At 41.4% G+C, this 18,752-nt stretch overlaps 1 protein-coding gene across 2 annotated transcripts in view; it reads right to left on the bottom strand.

Annotated features, from left to right (window-relative positions):
* The window catches only part of ARHGAP6 (Rho GTPase activating protein 6), a 164,505-nt gene that overhangs the window by 49,025 nt on the left and 96,728 nt on the right, over window positions 1–18,752 (bottom strand). For both annotated transcript variants that reach the window (XM_081221957.1, XM_081221956.1), the window contains 2 exons: window positions 8,593–8,664; window positions 1,699–1,955 (listed from right to left, as the gene is read on the bottom strand). In XM_081221957.1, coding sequence (XP_081078083.1) covers window positions 1,699–1,955; window positions 8,593–8,664 — 329 coding nt within the window. The remainder of the gene's footprint in view (window positions 1–1,698; window positions 1,956–8,592; window positions 8,665–18,752) is intronic.

The following is an 18,752-nucleotide window of genomic DNA, read 5'->3' as shown; positions in this document are numbered from 1 at the left end:
CTGTGACAAGCCTGTGGGCCGCTGGAGCCCAACTGCCATGGGGACCTGGGAGACCGTGTAGATCATGCACCTCAGAGCTATTCCTGCTAAGGAGTAAGGGAGTTGGGGGTATTTATACCATGAGTCTCAAGAGTCATTGATTAAAGACAAGTTCTGGTAGGGGTAGGGAGGTGAGATTAACGCTTTGCTACTTGCAGCCTGTCATCTCTATGGGTGGGTGACTCTGGCCATCAGAGAAAGCCCCCAGCCAAGAGATGAGGTAATGACAGGTGGAAGGAGGGCTGGCACGCTAGGAATGGTAAAGGCTGAGGGTAAGGGTGCAGGGCACCACTCATGCCTGTATGGCCACCCACCCTTTGATGAAGCATAGAGGAAGAAGTTGGCTGCCAGCAAGGCCCGGCCAGAGGGGAGGGCATTTGGGAGGCCCATCGCCTGGGCTCTGGATTCTCAGAAAGCTCATATGTGGCATCTTGGTGTCATTGTCATATAGGCTTGTATAAACAGTGTGAGAGACTATGCCAGGATTGGAAGAACAATTCTGTCATGCAAATTCAGATATTCCATAATGCTGTCATTTCTTCAGCTTTAAACACAGTGAATCCCTGTAAACAGTGGTGGGTGGCTCAGGTGCCCCTGAGTCTTGGAGAGGTTCTAAATGTTGGAGGCTGATTGAGAACTGCGGATTTTAACTGGGAAGTGCCTCAGGTTTTTTCTTTCTTTTTTTTTTTTTTTTGCGGTACGCGGGCCTCTCACTGCTGTGGCCTCTCCCGTTGCGGAGCACAGGCTCCGGACGCGCAGGCTCAGCGGCCATGGCTCACGGGCCCAGCCGCTCCGCGGCACGTGGGATCTTCCCGGACCGGGGCACAAACCCGCGTCCCCTGCATCGGCAGGCGGACTCTCAACCACTGCGCCACCAGGGAAGCCCGTGCCTCAGGTTTTAACTAGGGCAGTAGTCAATGGCTGGAGGTGACAAAGATTTGGGCCTTCAGGTGAAAGGCAAAGGAGAGATCTCCCAGTGACCTAGGAAGTTTCAGAGATGCTTATCACCTGACTCAGCTAATCACCAACCAATTTGCCTGGAAACTCAGCTTTCCTGGATTGAAATTTGAAATGCCAAATAATAGCACAGTGCCTGGAACTTAGTACTCACTTAATAAATGGTACCATATTATTACAGTATTGATTTGAAAGAGGACATATGTGTGTGTGTGTGTGTGTGTGTTTCTACAGTTATGTTTCAGAAAAAAACCCATGTTCCCGTTGGTAAAAAAAAAAGTCTCAGTGCTTATGAAGACCAGCAGCAAATTCACTGGGCCAGGCATAGTTCTTGGATGAGATGAAGAGATTAACAAAAACACCTGGCCCTGCCCTCAAGCCTCAAAGTCTCATGGGAAATTCTGGTAACACGACAGAAGGTTACACTAGAGTAGGATCAGTGGTGATGTTGTAGAATGTTCTGGATATCACGGGTAAGCAAGGAGAGGCACCCAATATCTTTGAAAGGGGTCAGGGAAAGGCTGTGAGGGGTGTGTCAGGTGCCTCGGGGCCAGTGCAAATTCTCCCTGAATGGGGTTGTTGACAAATACCTGGACACAAACTGCATTTCCAGTTTTCACATGAGCCAAGACTCAGAGAATAACCTTAGAACTCTTCCGTTGTCCTGACATCAGGGTCAGAGGAAACACTGGGTCAACTCACCCTCCTCCTGGCCCGAGGAGCCGGCTCCGGGGTACTGGGGGACGTTGACTCATTTGGTGTTTCCGAGGTGGAGCTGAGAGATGAGTTACTGCTTGAGAGTTCTTTGTTTTGTCTTTTATTTCCAAATGGGAGGAGGGAAGCCACAAAATCGGATGCATCCTTCTGCTCGCCCCTCTGTGAGTCCTGCTTGAGTTTATAGGCCCTGTCGTTTGCGATGACTTGGGATAAGGGCATTCCAAACGCTTGTGGGATGAACTCTGGAATCAAAAACCAAACATTCACTTTCAGAGAAAGACTGCACCAGGGAAGACTCTCAGTCATGTTGCAGATCAAAGGGCAGACAAATTCAAACGACTGTTTTCTGAAGAACTGATTCATCCATCAATATATGGAGATGACTTTTGAGTTGGTCAGAGTGGCTGAAGTTTCTGTCTCAATAAAGAAAGCTAGTATGTATAAAGAGCGTGGGTTTTAAAAATCTAAGCCTCGAGTTTTTCTCGACGTATCTCAAGTATGTTTAAGGGAAATAACTTTATAGAGAAAGGTGACATTTTTTGATAGGATGAACAGAACACTTCATCCTCATGAGTAAACGGTTTTACAAAATGTGTCTTTGATTGATGTCTCAAGAGCCCCCAAAGCTTACAAGGCCTGAGAAGACTCTGTGTGTATACATTCATTCAACTGTCACTTACTAATACCTACTATGTGCCGTGTCAAGGTATGCAGTGGGGAGTACAAAGCTTACAGAAGGTCCAGTCCTCGCTCTTGAAGGGCTCAGAGTGTGGGGTGGGGTGGGGAGTGGAGAATCAGATACGTAAATAATTGTAATTGTGTCTATCATGTGTGTAAGAGAGAGATGCCCAAAATTACTGAAATTCAGGTAAGTGGCTACACTCTGAGGTTCCCAGTCAAAGAGGTTCCAACATGTGAAATGACAACTCAAGGGACAGACAAGCAGCTTGGGAATAAGTTTGTTCTTTTTTACTTTGTGTTCTTTGTCCCCACATGCTTCCTCCAATTGCTGGGTTAGGGCTGTCACGCTCATGATCTATACTCAAGCCACTCTCCTGGCCACATGCAGAAGTGGATTCTCACCACTGAATATCCGGTGAAGAGCCCAGAATATAATGATTAAATCCTCTAGTAAGGACAATTTTGGGGTAGGAGCATAATGCAGAAATCTACGGCTTTACTTGGAGATGTATACACAATTGCATTGTGGATCTCTATAGTAAATCCACTTGTATACACGTACATTGTAAGCACGCTGATCCTTAGGGCCATGCATTTTATTGGTAATATTTTAAATTCATGCTGAAACGCATTAATAATTATATTAAATGCATTATTTCTTTGAGACTCAAGATTACATCTCCTAGCAGCAGAAAACTGGAGTCTAGCCTCTCCCTTGTTTTTATAACCCTTATGAATAAAACCAGAATGAGCAAGGGAAAACAATCCTAAGGTTGAAAAAGCTAACATTAAATCGGGTGGGAAGAGGCTCTAAAAGATTTTCCTCTTTGATCCACGGCAACATTTTGAACATCCCTGGGCTAACAGTCAAGTCTGCATTTAAAGCAGAAATGGCACTTGAGGGCTTCCCTGGTGGCGCAGCGGTTGAGAGTCCGCCTGCCGATGCAGGGGACACGGGTTCGTGCCCCGGTCCGGGAAGATCCCACATGCCGCAGATTGGCTGGGCCCGTGAGCCATGGCCGCTGAGCCTGCACGTCCAGAGCCTGTGCTCCGCAACGGGAGAGGCCACAACAGTGAGAGGCCCACGTACCACAAAAAAAAAAAAAAGAAAAAAAAGAAATGGCACTTGAAAAGCCTGAACCTCTTGTTCTATCAAAACATGCAATTCATTTTGAAGTGAAAAATCAAAACTTCAGCATTTCGGGATTTTTCAGAGGATGCTTATCATCCTCTATAAGTTTGTTAACTAGTCGGCACACGTTAATGCAAAAAACAATTCAGGCATTTGTTTTTAGGGATCAATGTGGACAGTGTAGCAAGATCCAATACTCACTACTGATAAAAGGTCATTTCCACTACTAGCAAAATTAGAAACCAAAGGGGACATCTCAGGATTTATTGTGTAAATCAGCGCTATCTTGTCTATGGGAATAATCAGATAGTCTTCCTTCAAAAAGCTTGGGGAAAATCTAGGAACATGCGTATGGCAAGGCTGATAGCTACTCGGAATATATAAAAACTGTTGGTGGGTAATGATAGCAGAAAGGACATTGATAAATGTATCAGGTGACCTGTGTCTGCTCAAGTAGGCATACTCATAGCAGAGATTTAATGTGACATGAGGACTATTGATTCCTCTCCTAGACATTTTTTCCACATAAAGGAAACCAACCAGACTCGGCTAGAGATCTCTAATATCCTTGGAAAAAAGAAGCAAGATGGTTTCCTTTGGTATCTGTCATTCTTAATATCTAAACGTCTGCCGCTCTACTTGTAAATTGGAATAAATGAATAGAAATTAAACAGATGGAATACATGAAGTCATTCTCCCCAGATGACTCTTTTATTTCTCTTTTCTTATTTCTGCTCTTCTCTAATAGGCTTTCTTTCCTGGCTGAGTTTATTTATTCTTCCAGTGGTAGTGTTTTGATCTAGTCTCTTTAGTTTCTCATTGCTTTCTCCAGAGAACTCTCTCACAAGCTTCAGAAAGGAGACAGATCTCTCTATGCTCTAAACTTGTGTCACAGTGTCTAGTCCCTTGAAAATTCTAGACAGGGTTCCTTGAATGTCATTGCTTCTCAAAATATGGGTACTGTGAAATTGAGGACTCAGCCCAAGGCTGTTGAGCAAAACCTTCCTTTCTGTGTAAATAAAGTGTTGGGCACACGTGCTTATCTGTGGGTTCAAAGCTCTTCTGTTGGGGAGGAGAAGGGAACCTACAGACTCTGTGTTGATAGCAGCTAATAAACTTGATAATGGGTGTTTAAAAACATAAAAGTATCACCCAAGACTCAGTGTTCTGGGCCCAGGGACTGTGTGTATCATGTTCTAATCTATAGTATGTGTTTACTAAGGAGACTGCGTCCCCTGCTGTCCTCATTGGTAGAGGCTGTCTCCGCTCCCTCCCCATGACTCTCAGGGCCAGGAGGTGGTGTGCTGGTCGCTCAGTTCCGTGCTTCAGCTTCCAGATCGTCCCCCTCCTGCTGTGTGGCAGAAACCTGGTGCCACTGCAAGCTTCCCCTGCCCCCCTGCTCATTGCTATCTTCCATCATCACCGTCAGAACCCCCATCTACCATCACCCCAGGTGACGTGGATGTCTACCCAAATGACCCATCTGATTCTCTGTCCTCACATCTCCTTGACTTTCTCCTCTCCTCTTACTTTTCCCTGCAAGCTATCTTTTTCACCAACTCCCTCGGTCCCATCCTGGACCTATCCTCACCAGAAGTGATTTGGCCCCTGGAATCAGGCTTCCTTCCTCCACCGTGGTCTCACCTCCCCACCCAAAGTTCATGTTTTACACTGCAGTGTGGTAATCCATTTAAAGACACCATTAAGCCACCCCATCCTTAATTCACTTTGATGGCGTCTCAGTGTTCTTAGCATGCAGACCAGAAGCTGTGCTGCGGCCCACCCAGTCCTGAGCGAGGCGGCCCCTCCTATTCTTCCCTGGAATCACACTCCCCCTGTTTCTCCCATCTTCAGTAACAGCACTCAATACATTTTCTTTGAGAATTTCTAAAGAGTGATAACTGATACTTGATGTTTCTACTGTTATCTAACATGACACAAAATAAAGTTGTATCAACTATTCCTATGTAGTGCTACTTCACAACTCACATATATTAACCCATTTAGACAGTGAGGAACAATAAAACATGGCATGATATAATTTCAGCACAAAGAAAGGCGCTAGACCTGAACTATCACCAGAGTTTATGTTGATAAACATTTCATCATCTGAAAATATCCTGTAGAGAGGGGACCTAGCTCTCAGACTTAGGCCACGGTAAAACCTATTTCCCTTGTGCTCTGATTAGGAACCACAATAATTGGCCCAAAGTAGCCATTTTAAAACCTTTCCCCAAGAGTGATTCTTTTTGACACAAGAAAGAATTTTTCTGAAGTTCTGAAAGTTTAAAAAATACTTTTTGGTTGCCAAGTAATTTAACTAAGAGAAATGAAGAACCTGGAACTATTCTGTATGAAAATAAGTTTTCTGAACCAATATCAATCCTGAATTACTTTCTGTATGGAAATCAAAAGTCATATGGGCACTGCTTAAGTGGCAGGCGGGACACAGAAGTGTCACATGATCTGCTGTATATTATGTGAAGACAATTAAATAAAACAAAGGACATGCTTCATTCTGATTGAATCAATCAATATAGCAGCATATCAAACATTTAATGAATCGCTTTATTGGGAGAGCAAGTTGATTCTAAAAAGCTGCTCCTATTTATTTTTAGATGACCTAACCCAAGAAGTCATCTAGAATTTCCTGTTTTCCTTCTTTTACTCTTGGATTCAAATGATTGTCATTTTTCACATGTGCAGCTGTTACGAACCCCGATGTTAATATTCAAACGGAGGAAAACAATGTGAACTGATCACAATTATGCGAGACCTGCACACTGCCTCATCACACCCTGGTTCCCAAGACATCCGTGTACTGGATGTGTGGACACACACAGGACTTTATGTTCAGAAAAGGTGCCATGTAATTAAGGTTCACTTAAGCCTAGGACATTATCTTTTTAACTATCAAAGCTATATTTTTAAAAAAAACCCTCTTTTGCCACAAATCCTGATATTTTTCTCCTTAGTTGGATGGGTGATGTGTTTTTTCTTTGGAACCACCAGGACCTGTCTTCCTTTTCCCAGCCAGCACCCCTGTGCAACCTTACAGAACGCTGCCAAGTTTTCACTGAGCCTATATAATACATAAATGTGATTTGGTCTAAACAATGTATAATAGTCCAGTGCACAGTGGTTGACTACTTCCCCTGGCCCTTCCTGCCCTACCCTTACTTCCTGCTGTTTTCTTACATAAGCAAGCACACATACATCTCCCTCTGTTGAGGGAATTCAAACATCTGCAAAAAATGTTCCTTGTGCTTAGTTTAGCCGGAATGGGCACTTCCGAAGAATCACCTCAAGTCTACATCACGAGTGTTCAGATCCTAGTACCATTATCTTCATCCTAGAATAAACAGCTTTAAAGATAACACATTACTAATATCAGTCTGAATGATCCCTTTAATAACTCTATAAACAATGAGAATTCTCACGAATTCTCTAAGCTCACAAGATAAAGATGGTCCATGGCAGGAATAGAATGAGTAAAAACTCTAGTTTAATAAAGCTACGCTGGCTACTAATGTTCCTCTAAAAAATAAGGGTAAGAACACATGAACCCATTAAATACAATACAATTTATCAGACAATGATAGGTAGCTGGACAAGAGTTAATGTCTTTTGCATTCATTACGCCAGCAGTAGATTCTCCTGTGGTAGAAGGTGCCCTGGGGAGTATACTGGTTAGTATGGACCAGAGTTCTCATCTTAGAAGGTGCACATTAGTAGTTTATAACATTACTCATGCTTAGTACCCCTACAGACCAACGGGATCAGATTTTCTGGGGTGGGGGTCTGGGCACTGGAATTTTTAAAGGTTTCAATAATTATTCTGCTATGTAGTCAGGGGTAGGGATCACTGACATTTTCATGTCCTTTTCTTCAGTTTGAGGTAAACATTTGAAATGTCTGGAGATATTTTGGTTGGGGGCAGTGCTACTGGCATCTAGTGGTAGACATCAGGGATGCTATTAAACATCCCAGACAATGTACAGGACAGCCTCCACAAAAAAATAATTATCCAGTCTAAAATGTCAATAGTCCCAAGGTTGAGAAATCATGCTCTAAGGGAAGTAAAACATTGGCTTTCCATTCTTTAGAATTCTTTCATCCCTTTTTAGTCCAAGAACCAGATGTCATGACCCTTTAGGCACAGTTCAAGATATGGGTGTAGAGTCTCGGATCAACGGTGTGTCTTGGTCTTGTCTAATACTTATCACAGTGCATTTATTTTTATACCTTCAGTTTCATTGCCTTTCATTACTTTTCAAGCAGAAATTCGATCATTAGATAAAAGAACTCCAAGGTGAGATATATGGCTTTCCTGACTCCTACACTCATTCCCTATGTCATATAAAATGGAAATACATTCATATGCCCACACCATTCAGCAGTCATTTCATATGAACCCGTAGAAACAAGCCACAAAAAGATGTACTGGGTTAATGAGGCCCAGGTGCCCATTATGCAGGCTCAATGAATATTAGTTAAAAATGACCACAAATACCTCTGAAAGAGTGGCTAAACTATCGGTTTCCTAAATAAATATAGAAGGGGACAGTATGAAGAGAGTCAACAATTCCCAAAACACACAGGGCAAAAAAATAAGCGTGCTGTGATCTAACATTACAATGTTGAGAATGTCCCATCTTCAGTAGCCATGAGGGCAAGACTGTTTCTTTCCAGTAGTCATGGTGGGGGGATCCAAACTCTTTCTCATTCAACTAGCCCTGCCTAACTATCTGGATTTGCCAGACAGCTGGTTAGCGTTAGAGATGCTATCCATGGCTGCTCAACCTGGTTTTCCTTATGCAGTGCTGATTGGCTAGCATCATAATTGGAACCATAAACTTGGCAGAAATCACATTTTGCTCAAACCAGTTGAACTCATCAGTTCAGTACAGGGCCACTCCAACAGCCTTCAATGACATTCCATCGTAGAAATCCAGTTTACATAATAGAGTTGAACCACATAAATCAATGCAATTCAAAAACCCCACCAAATTCAACCATTAGTCTCCATGGGAGATGCATTTGCTTTAGTTCATTCTGTCCTTTACCTCTGTCTTTGTTTTTCTCCTTCCCTAGTGAATCCAGTTTCTTTCTCAAAGATTTCTTTCGCTTTTGTCCATCTGTAAGTATTAAAAGAATGAAAAGTTGTAAAAACAAGCATATAACTGACATTTTACATTATGAATAACTACATTTGAGCAAAAGCATGACTTCTCACTTTACTCAGAATTTGGCATTTTAAACAGAGTAATGGCCCTGAAAATACATGAAAATCCTTGACTTGGATTGCACACAACCAGAATCTTGGTGTATGCCCTTAAATTGTGTTTCAATCATGGGAAGTACAGGAAACTTACCTCCTTCAGAAGTCATTTAGTTTTGACACTCAGGTATGTTTGCTTTTTCTATTACATGAGTCTCTTCCTATTCTTCATGTTCACGCAAACCAATGTTATCTCAAATAAAATCTCCATGAGAGGGGAGCCAACAATACATATGGCTTTGACATTCATGAGCTAGCAGGCTGTAACTGGATAAGGAAATAAATTCGGGGTCCATAGAACTCAAACCTAATTATTGCTGCACCATTTACTCATTATGTGACTTTGGACAAGTCTCAGGGTCCTCATCTGTAAAATGGGAATTTTGTGGAGTTGTTGCGAGAATTAAATAAAATGATGCATATAAAGTATTTAATGGGGAGCCTGACACATTCCATAAATTCAGATCTACTTTCTTTTGGGAAGTTTCATAGTATTCCATAGTATGCCTATACCATAATTTAATAAACCATCCCCCCCACTGATGGACACTTGGGTTGTTTCTAATTTTTTACTAGAATAAGTAAGGCATTTATCCTCTTAGCATCTTGCACTGGCAACAAATGTACTTAACTGGTTAACTCATCAAATAATATAGAAACCTCTCATATCAGTAGCCAGCTGCAAATGAATTCCTAGGATATCATAAAATATTGGCAGTCATCATTGCAAGAATGTGTTTTGGAATAATGCAGCTGCCAGCTTAATGTGTGGGAAGTGCAAATCGGGAATCCACACAGCTACCAATCAGGAGGAATGCAGCCCATGCTGCAAGGAAACTTATGCTTAAAAGGGGGATTAAGAATTGTCGTTTTTCATAAGATATACTTAAAAGTGTAGTAAAGAAAGAGATTCAGCCCGATAAAACTTAAAGGCAAGACTCTGATATCAGGAAAAGACAGACTAAGCATTCTTCAACAGAAATGAGCATTCCTGGGATCCTCATGGGGCTGCAGATGTTCCCAACGCCTCCTCTCTGAATTTTTGGAGGCAAAAGACATCACAGCATAATCACCAGGCACACTCAACCCCTCCTTCCTTTCAAAAAGCAAAGAAATTTTTTTTTTTTTTTTTTGCGGTACGCAGACCTCTCACCGTTGTGGCCTCTCCCGTTGCGGAGCACAGGCTCCAGACGCACAGGCTCAGCGGCCACGGCTCACGGGCCCAGCCGCTCCGCGGCATGTGGGATCTTCCTGGACCGGGGCACGAACCCGTGTCCCCTGCATCGGCAGGCGGACTCTCAACCACTGCGCCCCCAGGGAAGCCCCAAAGAAATATTTTTAAAGTGATTCTCCTCCCATGAAATGGAAATAGTTCATAAGAGTCTTCACTCTTGCAGTCGTGAGATTTGTATAGATGAAAGTTATGTAAATCAGTTGTGATGTGGCAAAGAGCCGTCAATCTCTTCTATCATGTGTATGTTCTTATCTTCAGTGTCTAAACAATGATCTCACCATAGGGCCTTACATGGCTTGTTACATAGAGACAGACATTAAACATACTAACTGCACAAGATTCTAATCTGTTCTTCAGATAGGACTGACAGGTCTTTTACTTTGTAATACTTTGTTCATCACTAGTTCATATAACCAAATATATTTGACTATAGCAAGAGCATATTTCTTTAAAAAATTCTATCATTCCTTCATTTTAATATTTAGTTGACCCAGAAGAATAACTAAACCATATATTAAAGCTTAAGTGGGGGAGGGGAGACCATCAAGACGGTGGAGGAGTAAGACATGGAGATCAGTTTCCCCCCCACAGATACATCAGAAATACATCTACATGTGGAACAACTCCTACAGAACAGTGACTGAACGCTGGCAGAAGACCTCAGACTTCCCAAAAGGCAAGAAACTCCCCCACGTACCTGGCTGTGTGGCTGACATGGTCTTGGGGCTCCAGCCGGGTGTCAGGCCTGAGCCACTGAGGTGGGAGAGCCGAATCCAGGACAGGTCTCAGCCACCAGAGACTTCCCGGGTCCACATAATATCAAATGGCGAAAGCTCTCCGAGATCTCCATCTCAACGCTAAGACCCAGCTCCACTCAATGACCAGCAAGCTCCAGTGCTGGACACCCTATGCCAAACAACTAGCAAGACAGGAACACAACCCCACCCATTAGCAGAGAGGCCGCCTAAAATCATAGTAAGGTCACAGACACCTCAAAACACACCACCAGACATGGTCCTGCCCACCAGAAACCATAAAACAGGCACTAGTCCCCTGCACCAGGAAGCCTACACAACCAACTGAACCAGCCTTAGCCACTGGGGGGCAGACACCAAAAACAACGGGATTTACGAACCTGCAGCCTGTGAAAAGGAGATCCCAAACACAATAAGTTAAGCAAAATGAGAAGACAGAGAAACACACAGCAGATGAAGGAGCAAGGTAAAAACCCATCAGACCAAACAAATGAAGAGGAAATAGGCAGTCTACCTGAAAAAGAATTCAGAGTAATGATAGTAAAGATGATCCAAAATCTTGGAAATAGAATGGAGAAAATACAAGAAACATTTAACAAGGACCTAGAAGAACTAAAGAGCAAACAGACAATGACGAACAACACAATAAATGAAATTAAAAATTATCTAGAAGGAATCAATAGCAGAATAACTGAAGCAGAAGAACGGATAAGAGACCTGGAAGATAAAACAGTGGAAATAACTACCACAGCAGAATAAAGAAAAAAGGATGAAAAGAATTGAGGACAGCCTCAGAGACCTCTGGGACAACATTAAACATACCAACATTTGAATTATAGGGGCCCCAGAAGAAGAAGAGAAAAAGAAAGGGACTGAGAAAATATTTGAAGAGATTATAGTTGAAAACTTCCCTAATATGGAAAAGGAAATAGTCAATCAAGTCCAGGAAGCGCAGAGAGTCGAACACAAGGTAAATCCAAGGAGAAACACGCCAAGACACATATTAATCAAACTATCAGAAACTAAATACAAAGAAAAAATATCACAATCAGCAAGGGAAAAACAACAAATAACATACAAGGGAATCCCCATAATGTTAACAGCTGATCTTTCAGCAGAAACTCTGCAAGCCAGAAGGGAATGGCAGGACATATTTAAAGTGATGAAAGGGAAAAACCTACAACCAAGACTACTCTACCCAGCAAGGATCTCATTCAGATTTGGTGGAGAAATTAAAACCTTTACAGACAAGCAAAAGCTAAGAGAATTCAGCACCACCAAACCACCTTTACAAGAAATGCTAAAGGAACTTTTCTAGGCAGGAAACAAAAGAGAAGGAAAAGACCTACAATGACAAACCCCAAATAATTAAGAAAATGGTAATAGGAACATACATATCAATAACTACCTTAAATGCAAATGGTTTAAATGCTCCAACCAAAAGACATAGACCGGCTGAATGGATACACGAACAAGACCCGTATATACGCTGTCTATACAAGACCCACTTCAGACCTAGGAACACATACAGACTGAAAGTGAGGGGATGGAAAAAGATATTCCATGCAAATGGAAATCAAAAGAAAGCTGGAGTAGCAATTCTCATAACAGACAAAATAGACTTTAAAATAAAGACTATTACAAGAGACAAAGAAGGACACTACATAATGATCAAGGGATCAATCCAAGAAGAAGATATAACAATTGTAAATATTTATGCACCCGGGCTTCCCTGGTGGCGCAGTGGTTGAGAGTCCGCCTGCCGATGCAGGGGACATGGGTTCGTGCCCCGGTCCGGGAGGATCCCACATGCCGCGGAGCGGCTAGGCCCGTGAGCCATGGCCGCTGAGCCTGCGTGTCCGGCGCAACAGGAGAGGCCACAACAGTGAGAGGCCCGCATACCGCAAAAAAAAAAAAAAAAAATGTATGCACCCAACACAGGAGCACCTCAATACAAAAGGCATATACTAACAGCCATAAAAGGGGAAATCAACAGTAACACAATCATAGTACGGGACTTTAACACCCCACTTTCACCAATGGACAGGTCATCCAAAATGAAAATAAGGAAACACAAGCTTTAAATCATACATTAAACAAGATGAACTTAATTGATATTTATTGGACATTCCATCCCAAACAACAGAATACACTTTCTTCTCAAGTGACTCATGGAACATTCTCCAGGATAGATCATATCTTGGGTCACAAATCAAGCCTTGGTAAATTCAAGAAAATTGAAATCATATCAAGTATCTTTTCCGACCACAAAGCTATAAGACTAGATATCAATTAGAGGAAAAAATCTGTAAAAAGTACAAACACATGGAAGCTCAACAATACACTACTAAATAACCAAGAGATCACTGAAGAAATCAAAGAGGAAATCAAAAAATACCTAGAAACAAATGACAATGAAAACACGACGACCCAAAACCTATGGGTTGCAGCAAAAGTAGTTCTAAGAGGGAAGTTTATAGCAATACAATCCTACCTCAAGAAACAAGAAACATCTCAAATAAACAACCTAACCTTACACCTAAAGCAATTAGAGAAAGAAGAACAAAAAATCCCCAAAGTTAGCAGAAGGAAAGAAATCATAAAGATCAGATCAGAAATAAATGAAAAAGAAATGAAGGAAACAACAGCAAAGATCAATAAAACTAAAAGCTGGTTCTTTGAGAAGATAAACAAAATTGATAAACCATTAGCCAGACTCATCAAGAAAAAAAGGGAGAAGACTCAAATCAATAGAATTAGAAATGAAAAAGGAGAAGTAACAACTGACACTGCAGAAATACAAAGGATCATGAGGGATTACTACAAGCAACTCTATGACAGTAAAATAGACAACCTGGAAGAAATGGACAAATTCTTAGAAAAGCACAACCTTCTGAGACTGAACCAGGAAGAAATAGAAAATATAAACAGACCAATCACAAGCACTGAAATTGAAACTGTGATTAAAAATCTTCCAACAAACAAAAGTCCAGGACCAGATGGCTTCACAGACAAATTCTATAAAACATTTAGAGAAGAGCTAACACCTACCCTTCTCAAACTCTTCCAAAATATAGCAGAGGGAGCAACACTCCCAAACTCATTCTACGAGGCCACCATCCCCCTGATACCAAAACCAGACAAAGATGTCACAAAGAAAGAAACTACAGGCCAATATCACTGATGAACATAGATGCAAAAATCCTCAACAAAATACTAGCAAACAGAATCCAACAGCACATTAAAAGGATCATACACCATGATCAAGTGGGGTTTATCCCAGGAATGCAAGGATTCTTCAATATATGCGAATCAATCAATGTGATACACCATATTAACAAACTGAAGAAGAAAAACCATATGATCATGTCAATAGATGCAGAAAAAGCTTTGGACAAAATTCAACATCCATTTATGATAAAAACCCTCCAGAAAGTAGGCTCAGAGGGAACTTACCTCAACGTAATAAAGGCCATATATGACGAACCCAACATCGTTCTCAATGGTGAAAAACTGAAACCATTTCCTCTAAGATCAGGAACAAGACAGGCTGCCCACTCTCACCACTGTTATTCAACATAGTTTTGGAAGTTTCAGCCACAGCAATCAGAGAAGAAAAAGAAATAAAAGGAATCCACATCGGAAAAGAAGAAGTAAAACTGTCACTGTTTGCAGATGATATGATACTATACATAGAAAATCCTAAAGATGCTACCAGAAAACTACTAGAGCTAATCAATGAATTTGGGAAAGTAGCAGGATACAAAATTAATGCACAGAAATCTCTTGCATTCCTATACACTAATGATGAAAAATCTGAAAGAGAAATTAAGGAAACACTCCCATTTACCACTGCAACAAAAAGAATAAAATACCTTGGAAGAAAACTACCTAAGGAGACAAAAGACCTGTATGCAGAAAACTGTAAGACACTGATGAAAGAAATTAAAGTTAATACAAACAGATGGAGAGATATACCATGTTCTTGGATTGGAAGAATCAACGTTGTGAAAATGACTCTACTACCCAAAGCAATCTACAGATTCAATGCAATCCCTATTAAACTACCACTGGCATTTTTCACAGAACTAGAACAAAAAATTTCACAATTTGTATGGAAACACAAAAGACCCCGAATAGCCAAAGCAATCTTGAGAAAGAAAAACAGATCTGGAAGACTCATCCTCCCTGACTTCAGACTATACTACAAAGCTACAGTAATCAAGGCAGTATGGTACTGGCACAAAAACAGAAATAGAGATCAATGGAACAGGAAAGAAAGCCCAGAGAGAAACCCACACACATATGGTCACCTTATCTTTGACAAAGGAGGCAAGAATATACAATGGAGAAAAGACAGCCTCTTCAATAAGTGTTGCTGGGAAAACTGGACAGCTACATGTAAAAGAATGAAATTAGAACACTCCCTAACACCATACACAAAAATAAACTCAAAATGGATTAAAGACCTAAATGTTAACTATAAAACTCTTAGAGAAAAACATAAGCAGAACACTATGACATAAATCACAGCAAGATCCTTCTTGACCCACCTCCTAGAGAAATGGAAATAAAAACAAAAAGAGACAAATGGGACCTAATGAAACTTCAAAGCTTTTGCACAGCAAAGGAAACCATAAACAAGACGAAAAGACAACTCTCAGAATGGGAGAAAATATTTGCAAATGAAGCAACTGACAAAGGATTAATCTCCAAAATTTATAAGCAGCTCATGCAGCTCAATACCAAAAAAACAAACAACCCAATCCCGAAATGGGCAGAAGACCTAAATAGACATTTCTCCAAAGAAGATATATAGATTGCCCACAAACACATGAAAGGATGCTCAATACCACTAATCATTAGAGAAATGCAAATCAAAACTACAATGAGGCATCACTTTACGCCAGTCAGAATGGCCACCATCAAAAAATCTACAAACAATAAATGCTGGAGAGGTTGTGGAGAAAACGGAACCCTCTTGTACTGTTGGTGGGAATGTAAATTGATACAGCCACTATGGAGGTTCCTTAGAAAACTAAAAATAGAATTACCATATGACTCAGCATTCCCACTACTGGGCATATACCCTGAGAAAACCATAATTCAAAAAGACACATGCACCCCAGTGTTCATTGCAGCACTATTTACAATAGCCAGGACATGGAAGCAACCTAAGTGTCCATCGACAGATGAAGGGATAAAGAAGATGTGGCACATATATACAATGGAATATTACTCAGCCATAAAAAGAAATGAAACTGAGTTATTTGTAGTGAGGTGGATGGACCTAGAGTCTGTCATACAGAGTGAAGTAAGTCAGAAAGAGAAAAACAAATACCGTATGCTAACACATATATATGGAATCTAAAAAGAAAAAAAAAGGTACTGAAGAACCCAGGGGCAGGACAGGAATAAAGATGCAGATGTAGATAATGTACTTGAGGACACGGGGAGGGGGAAGGGTAAGCTGGGACAAAGTGAGAGAGTGGCATGGACATATATACACTACCAAACGTAAAATAGACAGCTAGTGGGAAGCAGCCGCATAGCACAGAGAGATCAGCTTGGTGCTTCGTGACCACCTAGAATGGTGGGATAGGGAGGGTGGGAGGGACACGCAAGAGGGAGGAGATATGGTGATATATGTATATGTAGAGCTGATTCACTTTGTTATACAGCAGAAACCAATGCACCATTGTAAAGCACTTATATTCCAATAAAGATGTTAAAAAAATTTTAATTAAAAAATAAAAACTGGAAAGAAAAAAAAAGCTTAAGGGATTTATTTTTCATAACCAGTGGACAGATCCTAAATTTCAAACAAGTTGTCAAAGAACCAGAATACATGTAGGATAGGAGACATTTTCTTTTCTTTTCTTTTTTTTTGCGGTACGTGGGCCTCTCACTGCTGTGGCCTCTCCCGTTGTGGAGCACAGGCTCCAGACGCGCAGGCTCAGTGGCCATGGCTCACGGGCCTAGCCACTCCGCGGCATGTGGGATCTTCCCGGACCGGGACGCATCGGCAGGTGGACTCTCAACCACTGCGCCACCAGGGAAGCCAGGAGACATTTTCTTTTAAGATACAGTAGAACAATTTTTTTCAACTTTTTTTTTAACTAGAGGATGTATGATATATGTAGATGTGTATAAATATAAATGTACAGTGTAAGTATTAATGAGGAAGTCAACTCTCACATAAGCAACAGCCAAGTTCAGATGTAGACTACAGCTAGTACCCGAGGAGCCCTCTGTATGCCTCCCTTCCCGTCACCCCTGGTAATCTCTGGACTGACTTTTGCAGTATCAATTATCTGCTTTCCTTTATAGTTTTACCATCTATATATGCATTTATAAAGAATATAATTCTGTTTTTATCACTTTCAAATTCATAGAGATGGAATCATACTGTAGGTATTCTTTCTTGCCTCATTTATTTCATTCATTAACACTTCCTAAAATACACCTTGTTGAGGCAGGTAGCTGTAGGTGATTGCTATTCAGTTTTTTCTTGAATGGATATACCACATTTAGTTTTCCCACTGAGCTGTTGATGGAAATTTGAGTTGTTTCTAGCTTGGGACTATTAGGAACAATGTTTTTGTTCATGTCTTCTTATGTACAAAAATCTCTCTGAGAGAGCAGTTCTTAAAGTGTGGTTCTAGCACTAGTAGCATCAGTGTTACTTGGGAACTCATTAGAGATGGGGATTCTATGGTCCCACCCCAGACCTACTGAATCAGGACTCTGGGGTTGGGGCCCATTGAGCCCTCCAGGGGATTCTGGTTCACACTAAAGTCTGAGAACCACTGTTCTAGGATATATATGTAGAAGCTGCACATCCAGGTCAGTGTGTATGTAATCCTAGGCTTTTAGGAGGTAACAATGAACTGTTTTCCAAGTAGTTTTCCTAATTTATATTCCCACCAGTATGAGAGTTTCCATAGTTCCACAAGGATACTATGTATTTCAAACTCCAGAACTCTAAACAATATCTTGAAGCTTCCTTATAGGAAAAATACGATCTTTGTGAATATTGGTCTATCATAAAAAATGCTTAGCTATTTACAACAGATATTATACCTTTCACTTAATTAGATAGAGGTGAAAGTTATTAATAGGCAACTAGACAAAATGATGGATGATGTGCAATAATGTGTAAGGAGGCATTGCTTTAGCCATTTTCTCATTTGAAATCCTCAGGAAAAAAAAAGAAAATCAATAAAATAAACTCCTCAGGAAAACTGACCAGAGCTGTGCAATACAACTGGCCACTCCTCTTCACCCCTGTGATCGACCAGTGGTTTGTTGAGTGAGTCTCCAGTTTTTGAAGAATGTCTTTTGTTTCCATAGAGTGTAGACAACCTGCTCAAGAGACTGCCGTATTATGTGCTTGCAACCATACAGAACAGTTTATGTTCAGCCAGTTCCTCGGATGCCAGTAAGTGGGTTAAGGGCCATTCCATCTTTTAAAGAAATTCAAGCTTCCTAACTATCCACACTGCACAGCAATGTTTTTATAATGCAAACAGTGATGAGTGTACTTACTAACTGCTCTCAGAGTGGCCACTGTCTTACGGACTACAGAGACCTGGAGAGAAAGCTGGGGTCGCACGTCCTGATCAAAGGCATCTTGGAACAAGCCCTTGAGGATTGCCCTCCACGTGCCTGCGGGAGACCACATCCTAGATGGGCAAGCCCACAGACAGACACGACACAATAGCAGACGGCAAGACAGGAAGCCTTCCACATCCGAGTGACCACAAAGCAAAGGAATCATCGTTATGGAGTGTGGTTAATCTAGCCGTCTTGGGGGAGGCCAGTACCAAACAGGATCTCCAGGAGGGCTGACAACAAGAAAACACGAGCTTGCTGCCCTAGGACAAGTCTTTTCACGGCCTCACTCGCTGTCAGCTAGTGTTCCAGTTTAAGGCTTGTTGGTTTCTCTACCTAGAC

This window comes from Mesoplodon bidens (genome assembly GCF_964165515.1).
Source record: "Mesoplodon bidens genome assembly, chromosome: X".
Taxonomy (NCBI): domain Eukaryota; kingdom Metazoa; phylum Chordata; class Mammalia; order Artiodactyla; family Ziphiidae; genus Mesoplodon; species Mesoplodon bidens.
The sequence above is the reverse complement of the archived record's forward strand: the minus strand, read 5'-3'. Positions and strand labels throughout refer to the sequence as shown.